The sequence below is a fragment of the Pelophylax lessonae genome (genome assembly GCF_965119305.1).
Source record: "Pelophylax lessonae genome assembly, chromosome: 7".
NCBI lineage: Eukaryota > Metazoa > Chordata > Amphibia > Anura > Ranidae > Pelophylax > Pelophylax lessonae.
In genome coordinates, this window is record NC_138774.1 from 79735430 (window position 1) to 79760143 (window position 24714).

At 42.8% G+C, this 24714-nt stretch overlaps 1 protein-coding gene across 2 annotated transcripts in view; it reads left to right on the forward strand.

Annotated features, from left to right (window-relative positions):
- Positions 1-22316, forward strand: part of PAK4 (p21 (RAC1) activated kinase 4) — a 158590-nt gene extending 136274 nt beyond the window's left edge. For both annotated transcript variants that reach the window (XM_082264606.1, XM_082264605.1), the window contains exons 5-9: positions 1632-1765; positions 5935-6061; positions 13068-13193; positions 13283-13417; positions 21239-22316. In XM_082264606.1, the coding sequence (XP_082120732.1) occupies positions 1632-1765; positions 5935-6061; positions 13068-13193; positions 13283-13417; positions 21239-21394 (678 nt within the window). In that variant the 3' untranslated portion in view covers positions 21395-22316. The remainder of the gene's footprint in view (positions 1-1631; positions 1766-5934; positions 6062-13067; positions 13194-13282; positions 13418-21238) is intronic.
- The last annotated feature ends 2398 nt before the right edge of the window (positions 22317-24714 follow it).

Consider the following 24714-nt stretch of genomic DNA (forward strand, 5'->3'; position numbering starts at 1 on the left):
TCAGAGAAAAGGATTTTACGGTAAGACAAAAATCCAATTTATCAGGTGGACTCCAGTTGTTTTGGTTGAGCTCCTGTTGCCTGGTTAGCTACTGTTTAGCCTTGGCAATTGTTTTGCTGTTCCCACCTCACATGTTTAACACCACTTGGGACGTCCCAATGGTTAAGAATATCAGGAGCTGTGTCCTTCAATGAACAAAAGAGAAAATTGGGTTTTTTGACTTAGTTAAATCCATTTCTCTGATGTTCATTGACGGACACAGCACCCACCCCTCTGTGGAGTTGTAATTCTTCTGACACTGCTTGTAACAAAACTGAGTACCTATAGCAGAGAGAGGGTGTACCCCCTGGGACTGCCCATAGACGTAGCCAGACTTTTTTTCTGCGTAGTGTCCTACTACTGTAGGGGGCGATATAACCCAATAGGTATGACTATAAGGACCCGTGTCCGTCAATGAACAGCAGAGAAATGGATTTTACGATACGTCAAAAATCCCATTTTTTTTCCCCCTCTATTGGCTAATTTAAAAAATGCCAAAGCCCAAAAATGCTTTTATAATGTTGTACACAAAGGCTCAAAAAATGCACTTAAAAATGCCAGAAAAAAACACCTTAAAATAGGTAAAGACTGATTGTGAAAGTGCGATTCCCGTCACTTCCAATGGCACCCCAAACGCGGTTCGATTTTTGGCGTGATTGTCATCCGACGAATCACTGTAAAATCCTCCAAACAGTCGTGGGACGCCTGTCGTTCAAAATAAGTTCTTGTACTTATTTTGGGCGACAGGTGTTCCGCGATTCTGTTTTTGCATGATTTTGCTGCGATTGTCGCCCGAGGATTCCCTGGGCAACAATCGCAGCAAAATCACGTCGCATTTTTTGGTGCCATTGAAAGTGACGGGAATCGCATGGGCGTCCCACAATTCCCGGCGATTCTCCCCACGATCCGGATTTCCAAGCTGTAAATGGAGCCTTAAGCCCCGTACACACGTACTGATTGTCGGACGTAAATATTCGGCCGACGACCGATCGGCCAATTGTAGGCTTGTTAGTATGATGCTTCCGACAGCCGACAGCGCATTTTCGGCCGAACAGAATCTGTCGTGCAGGCATTAAAATTTTTGTCGGCCAACACTAGAACGGCCGATTGTGCGCCAGTCAGTACAGATTTCGGCCGACAGACAGCCGATTAGCAAGACTGGGCATGCTCAGAAAAGAAAAAAGACACAGAAAGTTAACCATCACATGACATCACTTCTGCAGTCGGCTGTTGTTGGCCGACAAAATTTGTGTGCAGTCTTTTGCAGTTTTCAACAGACACGACAGCCCTGGACAAAAGACGGCCAATCGTTCGGCCGACGATCAGTACGTGTGTACGAGGCATTACTGTATCTGTATGTTATGTATTTTCAGTTCGTTTTATGTGTAGGATTATTGCAACCAAACACTTTTATTTTTTATTATTATTATTTATTTATGTTTGTCATGTTTTCAGGTAATTTTATGTGTATAGTGACCAGTTGTTTACCCAAAACAAAACTATTTGTTAGTAAATATGTAAAAACTGGTTCCTTTGTTAATGGTTAAATACTGTATGTGAAACATCAGTTAACAATTTCCTGTTCTGCGCAGGTGGTGATAATGCGGGATTACCAGCATGAAAATGTGGTGGAGATGTACAACAGCTACTTGGTGGGGGATGAGCTGTGGGTAGTTATGGAGTTTCTGGAAGGAGGGGCCCTCACTGACATTGTCACACACACCAGGTGAGCCCTCCAGCACAGTAACAGAATGTGATGTAATGTAGTAATGTATTTTTCCTTCTAGGCTCCATTATATACTTGCTTTATTTTGGTAAAAATGACTGTTTTCCTGTATTTATAGCGAACATACTCTGCACAGCTTTTCTGACTATATAGAAGTATGCATTAAGTCCCTTCTACAGTTATACAAAGTACCATCAACTGGAAACACTGAATGACGTAAATATTTTAAAGATAATATGTGCTACGATACACCTCCCTCCATAGTGGTCAAATATGGTGTTCTCAATATTACAAGTGGAAATGGCAAAGTTCAAAAATAATCAGAGCCAATCTGGTGCTATAATGCACCTCCCCCTTCCTGATACTATCACCACTACACAATACAATGCATTATCTATACAAATGCAAAAATAATTCTCTTTCCCATACATGCATAAATCATATAAAGTGCTTAGTGAGGAACAGAATTGATATAATTATATATGTACAACGTAGAATGTCCATTATGGTTTTTATAATGTGGCAAAAAGCATCTTGGTGCTCACTGCTAAAATTAAAGTGCAGTTTTCACTCCGGTGTCTGTGTTCTTGTGACTCGCCATCTATCCATGCTCTAAGTGGGTCTGTTAGCGCTCAGGGATCTTTCCAGAGACCTATGTGATTGCATAATGGTGTTAATAGGCCCTCTTAGTACGTAAGGGGTGATGGATGGATGGTGAGTGTGGTGTTCAAAAGAGGAACACAAGAACACCCACACCAGAGTGGAAACTGCACTTTAATTTCTGCAGTAAGCACCAAGACACTTTTTGGCACATTATTAGCACCTAATGTACTTTCTATGTTTCATATATATAATCCTATGAATTCTGTTATGCACTAAGCACGTTATATGAATAAAGCATGTATGATATAGAACCATGGCTGAGTGTAGTGGAAGTGCCTTCATCCCAATTTAAATAGGAAATAGAATACCCTCCAAGCAGAATCAAGGGACTATTATTGGCACAACATACTCCAAAGTGTGATTTTATCAAAAATATATAAATTACAGAACTGTACACTAGACATATAAAGAGATTGTTAAAAAGATGCGAGCTGAGTCGTTAGCCGCATCTTTTTTACAGTCTGTTCATATGTCCAGTGTATTGTTCAAGATATATTTTTGATATAATCACGCTTTGGAGTTCACATAGTTTGTTGTGCCAATAAAAGTCCCTTGGTTCTGCTTGGGAGGGTATTCCGTTTTCTATGCATGTGTGGTAAAGAGAATATTTTTGCATTTGTATAGATAATGCATTGTATTGTGTAGTGGTGATAGCATTAGGAAGCGGGACAGGCATTCTAGCACCAGATTGGCTCTGATTATTTATGCATATTTGCACTTGTATTATTTAAAACACCGTATTTGACCACTATGGAGGCAGGCGTATTGTAGCGCCAAACTGATATATATGCGTTTTTTGTTTAGTTCTATCTTTATAATCTAATTGTGGTGGAGGCAGCTACTCATTACAACACCAAAAATGCACCATAGTGCAGGATCTTTTTTAATATTAAATAGAATTCTTTGTTTAGGACAGAAAAGAGGGCAGGGCCAGGTTTACTGTTAGGGCAGTGCCTGTGGGCAGCAGATGCAAAGATGTGGCTTTTTCCTGTGCACAGGCCAACCATACATTTTTCCCATCATTTTTAGTATAGTCTTTCTTCTATTAAAGTAGTTGTTAAGCCACTATGTAATCTTTACATCGTCCCCTCTGTTAGATTATAAACTGTATCCTAGTTCTTGTGCCTTTATTAAAAAAAAAAAAAAGATTTCTACCTGTTTTCATAGCTCCTATCGGCGATCATGTGACTCCAGGCTCTCTTCTCTCGCCATCTGGCATCTCCAGGGGGGGCGGAGCCAATAACTTCCTCTGACATCAGCTGGGGAGGAAAGGAGAAGAGAGTCGGGAGTCACGTAACGGCCAAACGGCGCTGGGAAAACAGGTAGAAATCGGCTTTTTTTAAAATAAAGCACAGGCACCAGGGTAGAGTTTGTAAACTAACAGATGGGATGATGATCACATCATTTTGTAGCAGCTGGGAGGGGAGCAGAGCGGCGCTAGTGAGCTGACAGGCAGAGGGGAGGGGGGAGGAGGACAGAGGGAGACAGAGGAGAGCTGCAGATAGGATTGTCAGGGCTCAGCAGCCATGATACACCGTGGTCTGTGTACAGCGGGGAAGGTAGAAACTGGCAGGATCAGCCAAGTATTTTAGGGGATACAGGGGGGGGGGGGAATTACATAGCACAAGCACTGTGCTGTATATCATGCTTTAAGGCAGGGGTGTCGAACTCAATTTTATCGCGGGCCGCATACGGTTGCCCTCAAAGGGCCGGTTATAGCTATAAGATTAGTTGTCCAGATCAACCCACGCCCCCTTACATGAGAAGTCAAGAGCCCCCCCACCATCAGAAGTCACCCACCCTTCCTTACATCACAATGCACCCCCGTACGTTGTGCTGCTGCCAGGAAGAAGATGCAGGTGGATCTGGAAAGAAGTGCAGGGTCTGGAGGAGAACCAGAGGAGCGCTGGAGTCAGCTTCCAGAGTCTGCTGAATGCAGAGACCAGGGGAGGCAGAGGCAAGGTGGTGTTGCGGTTGCATAGAGAGGTGCAGGATCTGTATGAGGTGTTCTGCCCTCCCCTCTGCTGTGGACTGCTGAAACGGGGAGAGGGGGGGGGCGGGCAGATGAGCCTTTCTGCAGCTGCACAGAGGAATGTAGGATCTGGAAAAGTAGTTCTGTCCTCTCTGCTGCCGACTACAGAGACAAGGTGGTGGCAGAGACAAGGTGGGGTGCTGCAGGAGAGGTGTGAGGGCCACATAAAATGGCCTGGGGGGCCGCATTCGGCCCACGGGCCTTGTGTTTGACACCTGTGCTTTAAGGGAACAGGATCTGTTTTTTTTTTTTTTTGTGAACAAATGCTTTAACTTATTAATACAGTCTCAATTCTGTAACTGTTTTTTAAAGCATATGTAAACCCTAAGAAAGAACTTCTCTTATTTGCACTTTTTGCTCTGTTTATGCGGACCTTCCACCTTAGAGGACAAGGTGCACTTAGTCAAGTTGCACTTTTCCCTAAAATGTTATATAAAAGTACCTGTGGGGGAAAAAAGTTGTTAGATAATATACTCTTCCTTCCTTCTGAAGCATGTAGATGAGGGTAGTGCCATCCTTCCTGATCTCAGAACTTTTTTCTGCAATGGTTGGATGAGGGTAACGCCATCCTTCCTGATCTCAGAACTTCTTTCTGCAGCGTGTAGATGAGGGTATTACCATCCTTCCTGATCTCAGAAATTTTTTCTGCAATGGTTGGATGAGGGTAACGCCATCCTTCCTGATCTCAGAACTTCTTTCTGCAGCGTGTAGATGAGGGTATTACCATCCTTCCTGATCTCAGAAATTTTTTCTGCAATGGTTGGATGAGGGTAACGCCATCCTTCCTGATCTCAGAACTTCTTTCTGCATTGGGAAGATGAAGGTATTGCCACGCTTCCTGATCTCAGAACTTTCTTCTGCACTGGGTAGATGAGGGTAACGCCATCCTTCCTGATCTCAGAATGTTGAGTAGCCCAAATCTTGTGAGAAGAGGATCTTATGCTATGGTGAGTGTCTTGCAAGTTTTGGACTACTCTGCATTGTCAGAGCTCTTATCAGCAGCAGGATGATTCCACCCTCTGCACTATGGAAGTCAGGGAAAATGTTAGTATATGATCTATTTTTCTCCACAAATACTTTTATGCAGCATTTTTGGTAGGGTGATGGAGAGCACCTTGAATAAGAAGATCCTGCCACAAATATGGTAGGTCTTCTTTAACAACTTATTTCACCTTTTTCATTGAAAAATGGAAATAATGCCACCCCCCCTCCCAGTCTGTACTTATCTCCATGGGCAAGGAGCTGTCAGCGCCGTTTAGCAGTCGGGGGATTTAAAAAAAGCCCTGCTCTTCTCTCTCTCTGTAGCACTTCTGGGACAGATCAGAGTAATTCTGATTGGTCAGCACCAGCACAGAACATATTATGCCTTAACTATCTGTGCTGTTTTGTGACTGAAATAAAGAATTCAAATAAAATAATTATTTTTAGGTTTTTGCGTTTAAGGACCAGATATTGATGGACTCTCTGTTTTCAGGATGAACGAAGAACAGATAGCCACTGTTTGTGTGGCCGTATTGAAGGCTTTGTCTGTACTTCATGCCCAAGGAGTAATCCACCGGGACATTAAAAGTGATTCTATTCTGCTGACACATGATGGACGGGTAAGATGCTGTCTGTGTATGATTAATGCACAGGGTGTTTAGTTTATGGCTGGAGTTGGAACATCAACCCATACACTTTCTCGTTTAGTGTTGCTCTGTTAAAATGAAAGAAATCTTAAAATTCTAACATAAATTTTCACTATTTTATCTGAAAGTTTTGACTGAGTTGACTAAGCTTCCACGTCAAGTTTTATTTATGTTAGAATTTCTAATAAATAGTGACTATTGAAACCCAATAAGCCCCCGTTCACACTGAATCCGACTTTGAAATTATGCGTCACTTTAACATGACTTCAAGTGGGACTTGGCTGACATCTGTGCGACTTCATGCACACGTCTTTGCAAGTCGCACCTGAAATTGCAAAAAATAGTGAAGGAACCTTTTTTCCAAATCTGTGTGGCACCACAAAGTTGGAGTCACACGGATTTGAACAGTTCAACTGCTGTTCATAGGGTGCAACTTGTCATGTGATTTTGGACCTGTCAAATCACATGACATGTCACACCGGTGGGAACGGGTGCTAAACCTTGTTTGTTACTGTAATTCAGCCAGGCTGCATATATACAGTAATAAATTTGACTGCTCTACCTTTTACTTTCTCTAAACTGCGAGTGCTGCCCTAAGAGTTAAAATACTTTGTGTTGTCAGCACATAGATTGTGACTGTGACTCTGACAAAACCGCTTCCTAGCTCTCCTGCAGTCTGGCATCCTCCTGAACACTTGGGGAGCAAACAATGCTGTATCTAGAATATATAAAACATTTTTTTGCTGGAGTTTAGAGGATGAACACCCTTTTAGATGTGCTGGGTATCTTTGTGCTCCATATCCACAATGTAAAATGGCAAATAGTCCTGGAGTAAAGTTCACTAGCACAAAATATTCTAGATATAATAAATGGCTCAGTACTCTCATGCATCTAGCAGAAGGATGATTTTACCAGCATTTTCAAAAGACTATAATCCCTGATCTATTTATCTGTAGTCAGCTGACTTTTCCACACTTATTAGGCAGAGAGAGCAATTCATGGAACCTAGAGCACCACCTGCTGGCTTGATGAACACATTTTTTTTTTTTTTTTTGGCTCTTGAGGATTTTGCCAGTTCCCAACTGCCCAAAATAATAATAAATAAGCCGTAAAAAAAAACTTTTAAGACTTCACAAGAAATGATAGCATTAGCGGGTATAGAAAAGAATCACCCCCTTTAAAATAATCAAATTTTATTGCTTTGCAGGCTGAAATGAAAACAAATACAATTTTTGTTTACCAATCTGTATTTACTCAGTGCAACTTATAACATCCAAGTGAAAGTTGGAAAAAGGATCACCCCCCTCTCAAATTGAACTCAATCAGGTGTTGCTAATCACCACCTCAATGGCACACAAAGCCATTTATGGACACAGCCGGTGACCGATCGCACCGCAGTGTGACACTGGAGGATGTCATATGACGTCCACCTGGAACGATGAATGTCCCGCCCAGCTGCGGGGAAGTGGTTAAAACAGTCCAGAATGTCAGCGCTCTCAGCCAATCGCTGATCGAATGCTAGTCCGACAGAAGCTGGCCAAACAGTGGACCAATTGCCATACGCACAGGCCGAATGTCGGCCAGTTTTAGGTTGAAAATAATTTTTTTATGGAGTTTTATCTTGAAATAAGGCAACAAGAACAAATCAAAATAAATTGGGAAAGAAAAAAAGGGGAGGGAATATCAACAAACCGAGATTTCAAACTAAATCCAAAACATTTGCACAGGTACTAAAACATTAGAGACCCAACAAAATAGGCTCAGTGTTAAACCTAACATTAGATAAAATGGAAATAAAGAGTAAAACAATAAAGAGTAGACTTGGTGTAACCCATATATATATATATATATTTGAAGTTAGGTTAATACGGTGTGAGTAGCATGCATTTCCAGATTGCCAGTCTAGGTAAAAAGGTCAGAAGGGAATCCTAGTGGGAAGCAAGAAAGATTTACATGGAGTACAGATTTTATTAGGTCATAAAGTGCCTATGAAATGTATCTGAATTAGAATAATGTATCCATATATACCATAACTGCAGATGTTTTTCCGGACTGTCAATTTTGTTTGCTTGCTTCTCTCCCCTAGCATATAGTCATTCATAAGGTCAACCCACGAAGTGAGAGGGAGAGAGACAGTAGATTTCCAAAACTGGGGTATAAGCTGTCTGGCTCCAAAAAAAAAACGTAGAAGGTTAGACTTTTGTGATCTAATGGGCCTTGGGAGAATAGACAGGAGTGCTATCTTTGGTGATGGAGAAAGTCCGCATACATTTCATTGTATATATGGAAGATCCGTTTCCAAAAAGGGTGAATGTAGTCACACTCCCACCATATATGCATACAAGTGCCTCTCGCCCATGAATCTGACAAATTAGGAAATATTTGATTTTGTGTAACTGGGTCTCGGTACCATCTGGACAATATCTTGAAATTTTTCTCCTGGGTATAGGAGGATATTGAGGATTAGTGCGTGAACGTGAACTCTGTATGCCATTCCTCAGGGGTTATCTCCAGTTCCTTTTCCAACACCTTGGTATATGTAGGCAATGAACCATGAGTGTGAGACATGATCTCTTTTATAGAATAGGGACAATGTTTGGTGAAGGACCCTCGGTAGGGCGCAGAGTCCCTCAAATGCAGTCAAGGGCTTGTGTGTTTGTCTTGTAGAGTGTTACAATATTTTGTCAGACTCAGATTGGTGAGCCAGTTGATGGGAGCTAATGTTGAGGACGTATGCAGCTGAAGGAGGCCAGAGGTAGAGGATGTATGAATTTACGTGCAGTGGGCCAAGAAGTCCTCTCACATAAGGTAAAGATTGGAGTATTCCTACTATCCAGTAACGCTAGGTTATCAAAAAGAGAAGTTAAGGGGTTGGGCTCCGTGGTCAACTAAAAAGGTTCTCGGCGTCGGTACCATACCCTTATATACCGCATGAGTCAATGGTGACATTGATGACATGGACCTATATGAGGCGGCATATCCCCATAAGAGGGTTTGTAGATCAACCGGGGACATATCCTGTTCTATAGCAATGACGGCCTTCGTAAAACTTCATGGGAACCATTCAAGGACTCGGGAGAAAAGAGCCGACGCGTGGTACGTCTCAAAATCAGGTAGTCCCATGCCACCAGCAGATTTGTGAGTGCACAGAAGTTTAAGTTTCAGCAGAGATGGGTGTTGTTGCCACAAAAACCAAGTCACCAAAGTGCATAACATGTGAAAAAACGCAGCTGGGAATGCAATAGGTTTTGTCTGGATAATGTATAGCAATTTGGGTAAAATGTCCATCTTTAACCACTAAGGACCGCCCCACATATATTTACTGCAGCAGGGTGGACCTTAAGAGTCGCACTTCCGGTGTGATTGGACACGGCGGGAGCCAGACAGCTGGCCCAGAATCCGCGATGGGCTGTGGCCACCCTCGACCGCTCAGGAGAATGACAGAATGGCGGTCTGCCTATGTAAACAAGGCAGGCTGCCGTTCTGTCAGACAGGAAGAGAGTGATCTTGTGTTTCTAGTAGCGAGGAACACAGATCTCTCTCTTCCTGCAGTCAGTCCATTCCCCCTACAGTTAGAAAGCATTCCCTAGGAGCCCACTTAACTCCCTGATCACCCCTGATGTTAACCCCTTCCCTGCCAGTGTCATTTATACAGTAACAGTGCATATTTTTAGCACTGATCACTGTATTGGTGTCACTGGTCCCCAAAAAGTATCACTTAGTGTCGGATTTGTCCATCGCAATCTTGCAGTCCCGCTAAAAATTGCTGCTCACAGCCACTACTAATAAAAAAAAAAAAAAAGTCAATAAATCTATCCCATAATTGGTAAATGCTATAACTTTTGCACAAACCAATTAATATACGCTTTTTGGGATGTTTTTTTACCAAAAATATGTAGCAGAATACAAATTGGCCTAAACTGATAAAGAAATTCTATTTTATTTTTTTTTTTTTTATTGGATCTGTTTTATAGTAGAAAGTAAAAAAAAAAAAAAATATATATATAATTATTTTTTTTTTTTTCAAAATTGTCGGTCTTTATTTTTTTATAGCAAAGAAGAAAACATAGAGGTGATCAAATACCACCAAAAGAAAGCTTTTATTTGTGGGGAAAAAGGACATAAATTTTATTTGGGTACAACATCGCACAACTGCACAATTATCAGTTAAAGCAACGCAGTGCCGTATCGCAAAAAATGGCCTGATCATAAAGGGGGTAAAACCTTCCGGAGTGGAAGTGGTTAATGCATTTATACGACCAAACCAGGGGATCTTCAAAAAGTGCCAGGATTCTAGCGATCTTCTAATCTTTGCTAATAAAGGGCTATAGTTCAGGGAGTAAAGTTTGTGTAGGTGGTGTGGAATCTCTGTGCCCAAGTATTTAATGGAGTGTGTTTGCCAATTAAATGGGAAGTTACTTTGGAGAGTGTCTAAGATGTGTTTAGGAAGGGAAACGTTTAGAGCTTCGGTTTTAGCGATGCTCAGTTTAAAGTTGCTAAAAGTGCCAAATCTGTTAAATTCCTGCAAAAAGGATGGAATGCTTTGTGGGGTTGAGGGACATAGAGCAACAAATCGTCTGGATAATTTGTGGTGAACAGATGTTGAGATTCCATGTATGGAAGGATTTTGTCCAATGGCTTGCGCTAAATGTTCAATCACTATCGCACATAATAAGGGGAAAAGGGGCAGCCCCGCCTAGTGCCATTAGCTATGGAGAAGGCATCAGACTTCATCCTGTTGGCAAGAACCACGGCCGAAGGGGAGGAATGCAATGACGTTATTTTGGCGAGCAACTTAGGGCTCAAGCCAGTCTGTTGTAATGACAAGCGAAGAAATGACCAATGGACCCTATCAAATGCTTTCTAGGCATCACAAGCCAGAAGGCAAGTGGGGATACGATGTTGATGGGCATAGGATAGAAGATGTAAGGTCTTGGTCTTATTGTCCCTGGCTTCTCAAAAGCCGACCTGGTCTCCATGGATTATGGCAGGTAGCGATGGTGCGATGCGGTTTGCAAGTATCTTAGAGAATAACTTAAGATGGGTCTGTAACTTCCGCAATTAGATAGATGTTTCCCTGGTTTAGGTATAACTGCAATTTGTGCTTGGAGCATTGAAGTAGAGATGGTATGAAGTTCGTCTATGACTTCAAAAGCCTTCGCCATGGTCAGAGCTAGCATAGGTGCAAAGGTTTCATAAAAACGGGGGTAAAACTGTCTGGGACGGGACTCTGCCCGTTATTTAAGACCCTTAATTGCCTGTGAATGTTGGCCAGTTTTAATTGAACTGCCCAATGTCGCCCGACATGCAGCTCATGTGTACTAGGCTTTATTGTTGTTTCTCTCTGGTGCTTCCTTCCTCTGTTATCAGCATGTGTCACTTCTGAGAAGTTTTCCGGACACATGAGAGAAATTTTTTTTCGTGTGTTGGAGGTGGGGGGGGGGGGGGGGTCGCATGGAACAGAGCTTGCCCTATTCAGAACACAATTCTTCTGGAGTGTGGAGGGGGTGTGTTTCTTTCCTCCAATCAACTATCTAATATCCTGAAACTGCAGCTCTCCACCCCCTCATCTGTGCTCCTGACAGATGAAGATGGATTTGAACCCATTTCTGCCATTTTGAAGGGGTGTAGGGAAGAGAATACTACAGATAAACAAGTAAAACCTATGTAGGAGGATTCATTTTTGTCTCTGTGTATCATCTGAAGCTGTTCACTTCACTGGGTATATGTGAGGGTTTACAACCACCCTAAGTCCTGTAAGTGATCCAAGGCGGTCCCACCTCTCAAGACTTGTTTTTCCTGCACATCTCACAGATACTCGATTGGATTGAGATCAAGTCATTGAGTCCTCATCTCAAACATGTTGTGGTCCTCAAACCATTCTTGAATTCATCAGACCAGGGCACCTTCTTCCATTGTTCTGTGGTCCAGTTCTGATGCTCACGTGCCCATTGTAGGTGCTTTTGGCTGTGGACATGTGTTAGCATGGGAACACTGACCAGTCTGCAACTGTGCCGCCACATATGCCATTGTGCAGGGCCGCTGATAGGGGAGGAACACCGGTCCTCCTGTAGGGGGCCCAGGGTCACAGAGGGCCCCAATAGCACGGGGAATCGGTGCGGTCGGGTGGAGGGACAGTTACAGAAGGAAGCCCTGTGCGGCTCTCTGCAGCAGCTGAAAGTCAGTTTCTCCCCCTCCTGCCAGCTTTCAGCTGCTGCAGGGAGAGACACAGGGCATCGTTCCGTAGTTGCCTCACTGACACCGATCTCCCCCCTCCCTGCTTGCTTCGGTATATATATTCGGGGGGGGGGGGGGGGGCTGTAAGGTAGGCTGTACAGAGCCCCATGATTTCTAACCACAGCCCTGCCACTATGTGTTCTGACACCTTTCTATCACAATTAGCATAAACTTTTTTAGCAATTTGAGCTACAGTAGCTCTTCTATTGAATTGAACTACAGGGGCCAGCCTTCTCTCCCCACATGTATCAGTGAGCCTTGGCTGCCCACGGCCCTGTCACCTGTTTGCTGGTTTTCCTTCCTCGGACCACTTTGGTCGGTCCTGAGCACTGCAGACCGGGAACAATCCCACAAGAGATGCAGTTTTGAAGTTGCTCTGACCCAGCCCTCTAGTCATTACAATTTGGCCCTTGTCAGAGTTGCTCAAATCTTTACACTTGTCTGTTTTTTCTTTCAGCATATCAACTTGAGGGACATCATGTTTACTTGCTGCCTAACATATACCACCCATTGTAGCAAGATAATCAATGTTATTCACCTGACCTGTCAGTGGTCATCATTGTTTTGGCTGATCAGTGTAGTTCCAGCATTATAGTGTGATTTAGTTGTCCTTGCACAAGCTTTGACTTTTAATTCTCTTATCACAATGGACCAGCAGTGCAGTGTTCTCTTACTATTAATGCATATTACTAACCTCTTATTTTTGTTATATGTGCCTCACTACTATTTTTGCTGCTTGCAGGTGAAGCTCTCCGATTTTGGTTTCTGCGCCCAGGTCAATAAGGAAGTTACCCGCCGAAAATCCTTGGTAGGCACGCCCTATTGGATGGCCCCAGAGCTCATCTCAAGATTACCTTATGGGCCAGAGGTGAGGCTAAGCTCCCTGGATGGTTTTTGTGGATTGCTTTTTTAAGGAGCTTGGTGTCTGGTTGTGACAGCCATCATTGTTTTCCTCAGGTGGATATCTGGTCTCTGGGTATCATGGTAATAGAGATGGTGGATGGAGAACCTCCATATTTCAATGAACCTCCACTAAAGGCAATGAAGATGATCAGGGACAATTTACCACCTAAACTGAAGAATGTGCAAAAGGTGAGGCCTGTTGACAGCTTAATTACGTGTTGCTTGATTGACTGTGTGAAGAATCTGAGTTTTATTTTAAGAGTCAGATTTTTTAGGTTGTTATGCTCAGATTTTGAAAGGATCCTTCAAACACAGACTTCTTATATGTTTCCGGGATTCAAGTGGGGGTGTCCTATATGGTGGTGTTCCCCCAACCTGGAGTAGTTGTCTTCCCAGCTGCAGTGTGGGGAACCTCACACCTCCAGTAGGGGAAAACACCAGCACTGATGGCTTAGTGACCTTAGTACATATCATGCAGATCACCTAATATTACATTTAGAGGGAAATCATTTTTTTTTTTCTACTGCATAGCCATGAGTTTGGCTTAAAAAAAATATTTTTATTTTTGATCACTTCACTTGCACAGCTTCTATTCCATGGAGTTGTCAGTAATGCTCGGTGTCACAGGTTAAGATTTTTTGCTCTCCAGTATGTTTCACCTCTGTCAAACCTCTATCATCAAGAAGATGATGATGCCACTGGTCTAGATATGGTGCCTCAATAGCTCCATAGAATCTTATTGCCTTTATAAAGTGTATCACTCTTGTATAAATAGGTGACAGATTACTCTTATATGCAAAATATGTAATGGTGTGGTGACATCACTTGAGGCTGGAACAGTAATATGGATCATAGCAACACATTCCTGAACCGATATGACAAGCTTGAGCAGTGGTGTCCACCTGCGTGTTTTATAAGATGGGAGTGGCTCTCATGCACACGTGTTAAAATTCTGTAGATATTAGTCATGGAGTCTGAGCAGGACACACAACAGCTCAGCAGTCATTTTTTTTACAAGCTTTTTGAAGGTCTGGATGTCACAGTTACACAAGTAGTTCTATGTTGTATCACTTAAAACTTCCTAATCCCTTTAGTCAGCAGCCATTGCAGAGTTAAAAACTGGCCCAACCAGTGTTCATTTTGACATAAAATTTTGATTTAGTTTGTCTTTCGACTAAAATGCCATTTAAGTTATAGTCATAATTTAAGTAGTCTGAATTGCTTTAGTTTTAGGCGATTAAAATCTCCAGTACATTTTTAGTCTAAAATTTTAATGGGTTTAGTTAAATTTTAATGTATTACTTAAGCATTTCTTTAGAACTGCTAAACTCGTATACTCCTGGAGTAAAAATCGAATAACATGTTATTATTTCTGGTATTAAGGGTTGAACATGCACTACAGACACAGATTTAGCCGTTATGATATAGAACGTCTTTATAAATGAAACCAAGTTTCATAAACCAATAATATATTGCTTTTTTGACAAGCAGAAAGAAGTACAACTTGAAAATATATAAAAAAAAAAAAAACTGTAAACTCTATTGACTGTAACGCCATTGCATATATTACCCGAATATATTACCAACATTAAATATTAACAAAAAAAAAAAAAGAAAAGCCTTTTTCTTAATTTTCTTTTCTTTTAGCAGCTTAGTAGATGCCCCCTACGTATTCTTATGTGGTAGTGCAGTGTTCATTTTGACATCAAATTTCAATTTAGTTTTAGTCATAATCTTTTGACTAAAATGCCATTTTAGTTTTATTTGTATTTTAGTCATCTCAATTCTTTTAGTTTTAGTTGTATTTTAGTCGACTAAAATAGTATAAATTTAGTAGACAAAATGAACACTGGGTCCAACAAGGTCTCATAAGGAGGATGTTTTTGCTTACAAGTAAAGCAGCTCATTTGTATGCATTCATACAAGTGTGCATACATATATAGGTTTCATTTAATTTGGTGTTTTACATTTTGGATACATGGATATTTGTGACAAAAATTATGTATTCTTGGAATTTATAATGGTATAAATCTTTTGGCTACCTGGCTTCTGTGAAGTGTCAGAAAGCATGTGCAAAAACAAAATGCAATAGGGGGAACAGATCATGAGAAGCTGTTGCGTTTTTTTTTTTTTTTTGGATCCACCGTTTTTGATATTTTACATTTATCAGTGAAATTTTTGGCCTTGCTAGTGTGTATTATGTAGAACCAGTCACAGCAATCTTCTGTGGGATTTATACAGGCAGAGGTTCCTACCACAGTTATATAAGCACACACATGTGCAAATGTAATCGTAAACCAGCTAAATAGATCCTGCTGGGAAAAAACAAATGCTGCGGGTATAAAGTGCAGCCACCTAATGGTACCTTACCTAAAGAATCCATTTATACGCAGCTTTTACCACTGCATGCCTGGTTATTATGATAAGCAGAGCTCCAATGCTTGTTGGTAGTGTCAGAGCTTGCCATCATTTTCTGCTCCTCACACACACATTCCTGTTGGCTCACCATCATCAGCTGCCTCGTTAACTAATGGGAATGTGCAGGAGGCAGGAAGGGGATGGGCACACTTTAGTACTTTCAGGAAACGCCAGAGCTTTTTTGTCAGACGGGCCCTTCACTCTGATGTGAAATTAGGATGTTAGGGGCTGCTGCAGTTATATGCAAGTACCCCTGTAATGCTCGGTAGAGAGACCTTGTTGCTAGACTATTGTAACAAAAAAAACATTCCCATAATATATGTAAATTTAAAGTATAACTAAAGGCAAAACCATTTTAGTTTTGGATAGAGTGGAGAGGGATTAGATCCCCTGTTAGGTTTTTATTCCTACCTGTGTCCCTGTTCGGTTGATTCACCCTCTCTATTTGTCCTGTTTACCATTAATCAGTGAAAATAAAATCCCAAATTTTTGGGTTGTCCCCAGAACTGTAAGAGGGCAAATCTTCCAATGGGGACACTAGTTCTGATGACCTGGAAGCTCCAAGAGATTCCGTTAACTTTCAGGGATTTCCTCTCCCTTCCGGTTTGGCTATGGAACAGGAAGTGAAGGGAAATCTCACCAATGGGAGACCAATGGCAAAAAAAAAAAGACGGACAGGGGTTATAACCTTGCTCACGCTATCCAAAATGAAAAAAAAAAAAAAGTTTTGCCTATAGTTTTACTTTAATGTATATTATGCATGTTATTTGCCTATGAAGCCTCTCTTGTGTAGACACCCAAAAGCTCTGAGAGTGCTGCTGAGTCCAGCAATCTTGCATAGGATGTCGGCAGCCCCAGAAGACTCACTACAATTTAAAGTAGAAGTCCAGTTAAAATCTAAGCCTAAACCTACTCCCATTCCCATTCTAAGCCCTATGCTAACTACCCTCTAAATGAAAGATGTGTATATTTATCGAATCTAAGGGCGTTCTGGTCTAGCTCCCAGCGCTGGCTTCAGTTTTGGAGGTACAGCGGACAACCAATGATCCATTGTACGTCTATGGGGGTTGTCATCACTTAGGCTCTCCAGCCGTTGTCACTGCCTCTCTTCTACACTAAAGCCAGCCACTGGGGAGATCATGTGACCTGACCAGAGCGCCCTTAGATTAGGTAAGTATACACATCTGCCACTTACAGGGTAGTTAGCATACGGCTTCCTCTTTAAAGTGTTCCCTCTTCTTTCCCTGCCTGGTAGCAACGTAAAAGGTCATGTTGGGAGTTGAGGGATGAGGAAGAGATGCTGGGTCAGCATGGATAGTAATCAGACACAAAACAGAGAGGCGTAGAAGGGTTTGACATACAAGGAGGGAGGAGGTTGTGTTGGAGATTGACTCTCTTGGAGAAGTCAAATTTTCTAAAAAGTTCAAAGACCGCATGCAGGCGAATAAAACATACTTTATGAAAATAGGAACATTGCAGGTAAGCATTTAAAATACTTTATTTTTTTCTGTGGATTTACCAGCAAATGGTTTACATTGTTTACAAGGCCTCTATAAGCTACCAGTGTGTTTTTGGGCTGTGAGTAAACTTGAGTGGTCAAAGGGAACCTTAGAAAGGTCATGCAGGTAATGTCCTGGAGGACATTGAACCCAACCTTGTCAAACAAAATAGCTGTCTACTTAACAACTTGCCCACTGGGCACTTAAACCCCCTTCCTAATTTTCATCCTTTTTTTCACACACAGAGCTTTCTTTTGGTGGTATTTAATCATAATTGGGTTTTTTATTTTTTGCGCTATAAATGAAAAAAGACCGAAAATTTGGTTAAAAAAAATGCATTTTTCTTCGTTTTGGTTTTAAATTTTGCAAATTCATTTTTCTTCATAAATTTTGACTAAAATTTATACTGCTACATATCTTTAGTAAAAATAACCCAAATAAGTATACATTTTTGGTCTTTGTGAAGGTTATAGAGTCTATAGAGTCTACAAGCTAAGGTGCCAATCATTGAAAATTGATCACACCTAAAGTACTGACGGCCTATCTCATTTCTTGAGACCCTAACAAGCCAGGAAAGTACAAATACCCCCCAAATTACCCCTTTTTGGAAAGTAGACATTCCAAGGTATTTAGTAAGAGGCATGGTGAGTTTTTTGAAGTTGTAATTTTTTCCCACAATTCTTTGCAAAATTAAGATTTTTTTTTTAAAAAAAATATTTTTCACAAAATGGTCATATTACGAAGTTATTTCTCACACACTGTACAGGCATACTTGCAACTACACCCCAAAATACATTCTGCTACTCCTCCTGAGTATGGCGATACCACATGTGTGACACTTTTCTACAGCCTGACCACATACAGAGGCCCAACATCCAAGGAGCACCGTTAGGCGTTCTAGAAGCAAAAATTAATAATTAATTTTCTGACGACTTAGCACACTTTTGAAAGTCCTGGAGCACCAGGACAATGGAAACCCCCATAAAATGACCCCATTTTGGAAAGAAAACACCCCAACACATAACCTAGGAGGCATAATGAGTCTTTTGAACGTGTCATTTTTTTCCACAAGTTTTTGGAAAATGTGGAAAGAAAACCAAAACGCATTTTTTTTTTTTTTACACAAAGTTGTCCATTTATAAGACATTTCTTACACATAGCATGCACATAGCAAAAGTGACACCCCAAAATACATTCTGCTACTCCTCCTGAGTATGGCGATACCACATATGTGACACTTTTCCACAGCTTGGCCACATACAGAGGCCCAACATGCAGGGAGCACCGTCATTTCCTGACTTCCCATTACAATTTTGTGAGGCACTGATAAGTATTGTAGTGGCATGGATGTGGCCCGGATGAGCACTGACATGGCATGGATGTGGCACTGATGAGCACTGACGTGGCATGGATGTGGCACGGATGAGCACTGACGTGGCATGGATGTGGCACTGATGAGCACTGATGTGGGATGGATGTGGCACTGATGAGCACTGATGTGGCATGGATTAGCCCTGACGTGGCATTGATGTGGCACGGATGAGCACTGACGTGGCATGGATGAGGCACAGATGAGCACTGATGTGGCATGGATGTGACCCAGATCAGTAGGGACATGGCATGGGTGTGGCATTGATGTGGCACGGATGAGCACTGACGTGGCATGGATGTGGCACGGATGAGCACTGATGTGGCATGGATGTGGCACGGATGAGCACTGACGTGGCATTGATGTGGCACGCATGAGCACTGATGTGGCATGGATGAGCACTGACGTGGCATTGACGTGGCACGGATGACCACTGACGTGGCATTGATGTGGCACAGATGACCACTGACACGGCACGGATGAGCACTGAAGTGGCATGGGTGTGGCATGGATGAGCACTGACGTGGCATGGATGTGGCATGGATGAGCACTGACGTGGCATTGATGTGGCACTGACGTGGCACGGATGAGCATTGATGTGGCACGGATGAGCACTGATGTGGCATGGATGTGGCATGGATGAGCACTGACGTGGCATGGATGTGGCACAGATGAGCACTGACGTGACTTTGATGTGGCACGGATGTGCACTGATGTGGCATGAATGAGCACTGACATGGCATGGATGAGCACTGACATGGCATTGATGTGGCACAGATGAGCACTGACGTGGCTTTGATGTGGCACGGATGTGCACTGATGTGGCATGGCTGAGCACTGACATGGCATGGATGAGCACTGACGTGGCATTGTTGTGGCACGGTTGACCACTGACGTGGCACGGATGAGCACTGAAGTGGCATGGATGTGGCACGGATGAGCACTGAGGTGGCATGGACGTGGCACGGATGAGCACTGAGGTGGCATGGACATGGCACGGATGAGCACTGACGTGGCATGGATGAGCACAGATGTGGGATGGATGAGCATGGATGTGGCAAGGGTGGGCACAGACGTGGGATGGATGAGCACTGAGACAGCATGGGCAGGCACAGATGTCGCACAGATGAGGCATGGATGAGCACGGATGTGGCATGGATGAGCACTGAGGTGGCATGGATGTGGCATTGATGAGCACTGAGGTGGCATGGATGGGGCACGCATGATGCATGGATGGGGCACGGCTGAGGCACAGATGGGGCACGGCTGAGGCATTGATGGGGCACGGATGGGGCACAATGAGGCAGAGGAGGCGTGCAGCTGCAGTTTCTCTCCTCTCCTCGCACGCTGTACCGATTGCTGTGTACAGCGTCCAAGGAGAGGAGAGAAATGAACCGGACATGCGCCGGTTTGTTGTGACGTGATCTCTCCGTCTCCGTGGTAAAGGACCGCTCTCATTGGCCCTTTACCACGTTCCGTGTTGCGTCGGGTCCCCGGGACCCGGCGAGCACGGACACTCCCGTGTGCGCGCCCCAGGGGGTGCGCAGGAGCGCGGTTCTGGGAGGACGTCCATGTACGCCCTCCCAGAACTAGACAACCACTTTGCGGCCATGTTTTCACAATAGGCCGGTTGGAAAGTGGTTAAAGTGGAACTTTAGTCAGAAAATCAGATCACTTCAGGCTGGCCCCTTTTGCAGGTAAAGCTATGTAAAACATTAAAAATAAGTGCCTGTGCTGTTTAAAATTCAGTAATACACCATCTCACCCTGCTCTGCACATGCTCAGTTACGCAGGCTATACACAGGTAGAATTCTGAACTATTTTTCTTTTTAAATATCAGAAATCTAGTGTGTTTTCTAATCCGACGATGCCACCATTCTTTTGAAATTCGACCAACCAAGCCTTCAATTTCACTTCATGCTGCTACAGAAAAGAAATTTTGTGGCTGGGAATCCTCTTTTCTTTCCAGGTCACAGCTCATGCACATTTCTTTTTTGATTAGATTTCTCGCATGATTCTCCCATCATTGGTTAAAAATGTGTTTGTTTTTTCAAAAAATTTCCAAAATGCCCGATCACTCAAATTCGATGGGCGCATGAAAATTGGCCATTGCTACTGCCCACTAATCGTGCGGAATTCAGACGAAGATTCACAGTTCCGATTTTCTAAAGAAAATTCATTAGAAATTCGACCCATGTATGGCCGGCTTTACACTCTATTTTTAGGCACTGCCAAGTTTGTAGAGGCCGATCTGCTGACAGCCTTAAAGCAAAATAATCCCTCCTATCCTTTACAGCCAAGGAAGCTGCTTCTGTTTGATCTGCAACTGCCATGGTGCTGCACATGTGATCAGTTATGACTCCGGCCGATTGATGTTTTGACAGTTTGGTTGAGGACACAAGCAAATTTGACAGTTAACAATCCTGGCATTCCAGGAATGTAACTGTCTTTTTGAAACTGTTAAATCGATGGGTTTAGTTCCGCTTTATGATTTACTGCTGCTCAGGGGCTCTGGGCATCAGCAAAATGGCAGCCTCCAGCAAGAAGAAACCGGAGCAATGCTGGAGGCAATTTACAGCACACACTAATTATGATAGAATTATTAATGTGGAATGTTTGTTCCTTGCTAAAATAACTTTTTTTTTGTCAAGTTGTTTTCTCTGGTAATGTTTTATTTGCATTGTTATTTACGAGAAATTTATTGTTTGTGTGTTGATTTTCCAGGTATCTCCACTACTTAAGGGCTTTCTTGACCGGCTTCTAGTGAGAGACCCCAGCCAGAGAGCCTCTGCTAATGAGCTTCTGAAGCATCCCTTCTTGACCAAGGCAGGGCCTCCATCATGCATTGTTCCACTGATGAGACAGAATCGTATGAGATGAACAGTAGAAAGAAGGACCTTTCTATCCTTTGACACAGACCACCAAAGACTGACCGAATCTGGGGGAGTAAGAAGACTGCTGTGGCACATTAGCTTCCTGTTCAGTATTGTACCAGGAACCCTGGATAAAAACTACTGACCAACACCTCTCTCAGAGCTTCCTCAAGGTCTTCATCTCTCTGCGCCCTTCCACTACCCAGGCAAGCTAGCGACTATGAATACAATGGCTCTGGCTCCAAGGTGACCCCATAAGCATCTTGCCAGCCTTAGAGTGCTCAGGTAATTTATTTCATAACAATACACAACATGGGACCTTGAGAAAAGGAGAGGAGTCCAGAACATTGCTTTGGACCAGACCATCTGTTGTATTCAGATGTAATTCTCGGAAAGCACTTGGAAGGACACAGAATGGCCCTATTTGTTACCTGGGACTTAACACTGGAAAAATGAACAGACTTTGACTCTAGTCAGGGGACAACTGGAATATGTTGGCCTGGAGGTGACATTAGTGCATTTCCTGTGTGATTACAGACGTGTGTCACCAGCGGACAGATTACCTGTTTTCCATTGTCAAAAGAGACATTACCCAGTAAGAGCTTCAATTAGCACCGTTTCCATCTAGATTGCCCATGCCATCTGTCCCTTCATAGAAAAATTGATGGAAAATATGAAACCCTTTCAGGCTCACCCAAAAACGTTCAACAACTGTGTAGAGTAATCCAAAGTACACTGATCAGAACTGACCTGACAACACTAAAATCTGATGGGTTGCTATGGGATTACTGAACTCTGCATATCACCAGTGCTGATTTTGTGCTTTATTGAATAAGCCTGCAGATTTACAAAACACACTTTAAGGCTAATTTACTAAAGAAATAATAATATTCACACAATATAATGTGTGAAGGTTCACTTCAATTATCCAATCATGAAATAAGTACAGGGGGATTTTCTTTTCACATGATTGGATAACTGAAGTGAATCTTCACACATATGATGTGAACATTCTTAAATCATTAAATAAATCAGCTTCGCTGTGTATAGGGTATTGCCGTGCCTCTGCTTGCCATGTGAGCAGAAATTTGAGTTTCTCTTCTTTATGTAGCCACTCGACCTCCTCAGTAAGTCTGAACCAGGAACAAAAACCCTATATCTCTGTATCTGGTCTTTTCTAGTCTCTCCTAGCTGTGCTAACACAGAGACCTAGTTTGTGACAGTTGTAGGGCCTACAGAGCTGCTGATTTGTACTATCTCTGCTTCCTGAAAACTTAGTGATTGTATGATCTTTATTTTATAATATCTTGCTTTTCAAATTGTTGTTTGTTAAGCGATATCACAGACAATAGTAAACAGCTGAAATACATACAGTATGGGCATGGTAATTTTAAATCTGTTCAGTTACTCTAATGATTTACACACCTCTTCCACTCTTTACTACTAGGAAGATGTGCCCATCATTTCCTACTTTGCTGCTTTGTGTCATCTGCCTGCTCTTTGAACACAGCGTGATGATGATGACTAAAGCTGGATACACACTATACAACTTTTGTTGTTAGATTTCCTTTTAGATTTACCTTCAACTATGTAGTGCAGGGGCCTGCCTGATTGCATACAAATTAAAAGCGTTTAGATTTGACCTCATATTATATGGTTTTGGTAAATCTAAAGGAAAAAATCGAAAGAAAATTGTATAGTGTGTATCCAGCTTAACTGCCAATGAGCAAACTGTAGGCAGAGAAACACTGGAAGCTGTTGATAAAGGGGCGGCACTGTGATTGTGGAGTGTGGTAAAAGGTTGTAAATACTAAAAGAGCATTATTGAATAGTATTACAAATCCATTTAAAAGAGCACAAATGTTTGTTTAGCTGTTTGTCTGTGATTCTGCTTTAATGACAGTGAACAGCTAAGACGCACTCCAGTCTAATTGCCAGGCAAGGACTTTTTATGGAGACGAAATACACAAAATGTACCCATTTAACATTTGTACTGGAATGAAGCTTTATTTAGGTCAGGACACCTAGAACAAGATTGCATCTGTAGCCACCACCTCCCTGCATCCAATGACCTTTAGCACCCAGGGTGAAAAGGCCAAAGAGCACTCAACTCACACTTTAAGTAGTCTACAACTTACAGAGAAAGTTCACCTTTATGGAAAGTCTGTAAGGTGACCTTACACTGAACACCAAACCCCCCCCCCCCCCCCAGTCCCGCTGTGCTGTAGTCCCACAGTCCTGCTCTGTTAGGGACCAAAATGTCGCTTTACTGGTCTGGGAATTTGAAATGCCCGTGGCTTAATCTCCTTTCCGTACCTCTCAGCGTGTATGGACAAGAGGCATTCTAATTGGTCAGCACCGTCTCCTGGATGGTGCTGACCAATCAGAATCTGTCTAGCCCATCCTGTCAGTAATGCAAGGAGCAGAGAGAAAGCCAGGAGGATTTCATATCCCAGGACCAGTAAGCGGCGTTCCGGTCCATAACAGCAGGATCACGGGACTACAGTACAGCGGGACCAGGGGGATGGGGAAGGAGTCCAGTGTAAGGTAACCTTACAGATTGTATGTAAAAGTTAACTTAAACTTTAAGCAGCATAGGTTGCAGGTCCTGCCCTTTTTGTGTCCCTTCCTGCTGAAGCCCCTGAGCAGGCCGCCTCTTCTGCCTACCCCTTGCACCAGCCCTGTCTACATCAGGATGATTGGCAGCACAGCTCACATATGTGAATACTCTGTTGCGTCAGGAGGGCTGCACATATTTCCTCTGGCTTCAGCCTGCTTAGCCATGACAAGCATATGTCTGACTTGTAGAGGCAGGGGGACCCTATAAACTGTGCTTGTTCCAAGAATAGGTTATTTCTTAGAGATACTAAAGGCTTTATTTTTTCTTAAAATAAAGAGGTTTAACTTCTCTGCTTTGTGCAAAGGTCCCTTACCTCCTCTTTTTGCAGTCTCCCACCGGTGTTGTCCACTCCTCCTTCTGGGTTCTAAGGAGGCACCTGTGCTTCTGCTCTCTCCAGCCAGGCTGCGTACATCCATAGATGTTCACTATGTCGGGAAGCCATGCTTCTGCTCCCTCCTCATAGAACATTAACTGACAGCAGCGGCCTTTGGCCTGTGGCTCTGCTTCCCCCAGTGTCTCCTATGAGACAAGGAAGTGAAGGGAGTCGTGCTGCAGCGGCGACAGCGCTGGAACAGTGGCAGGAGTCAGTTAAGTGTTTAGGGATAGGAGTTGGTAGAACAAGTAGTGGGGTGGTTTTTTTTTAAATTGTTTTTACTTCAATGCAGAGCATGCATTAGGTTCAAAAACATTTTGACTTTAGAACCACT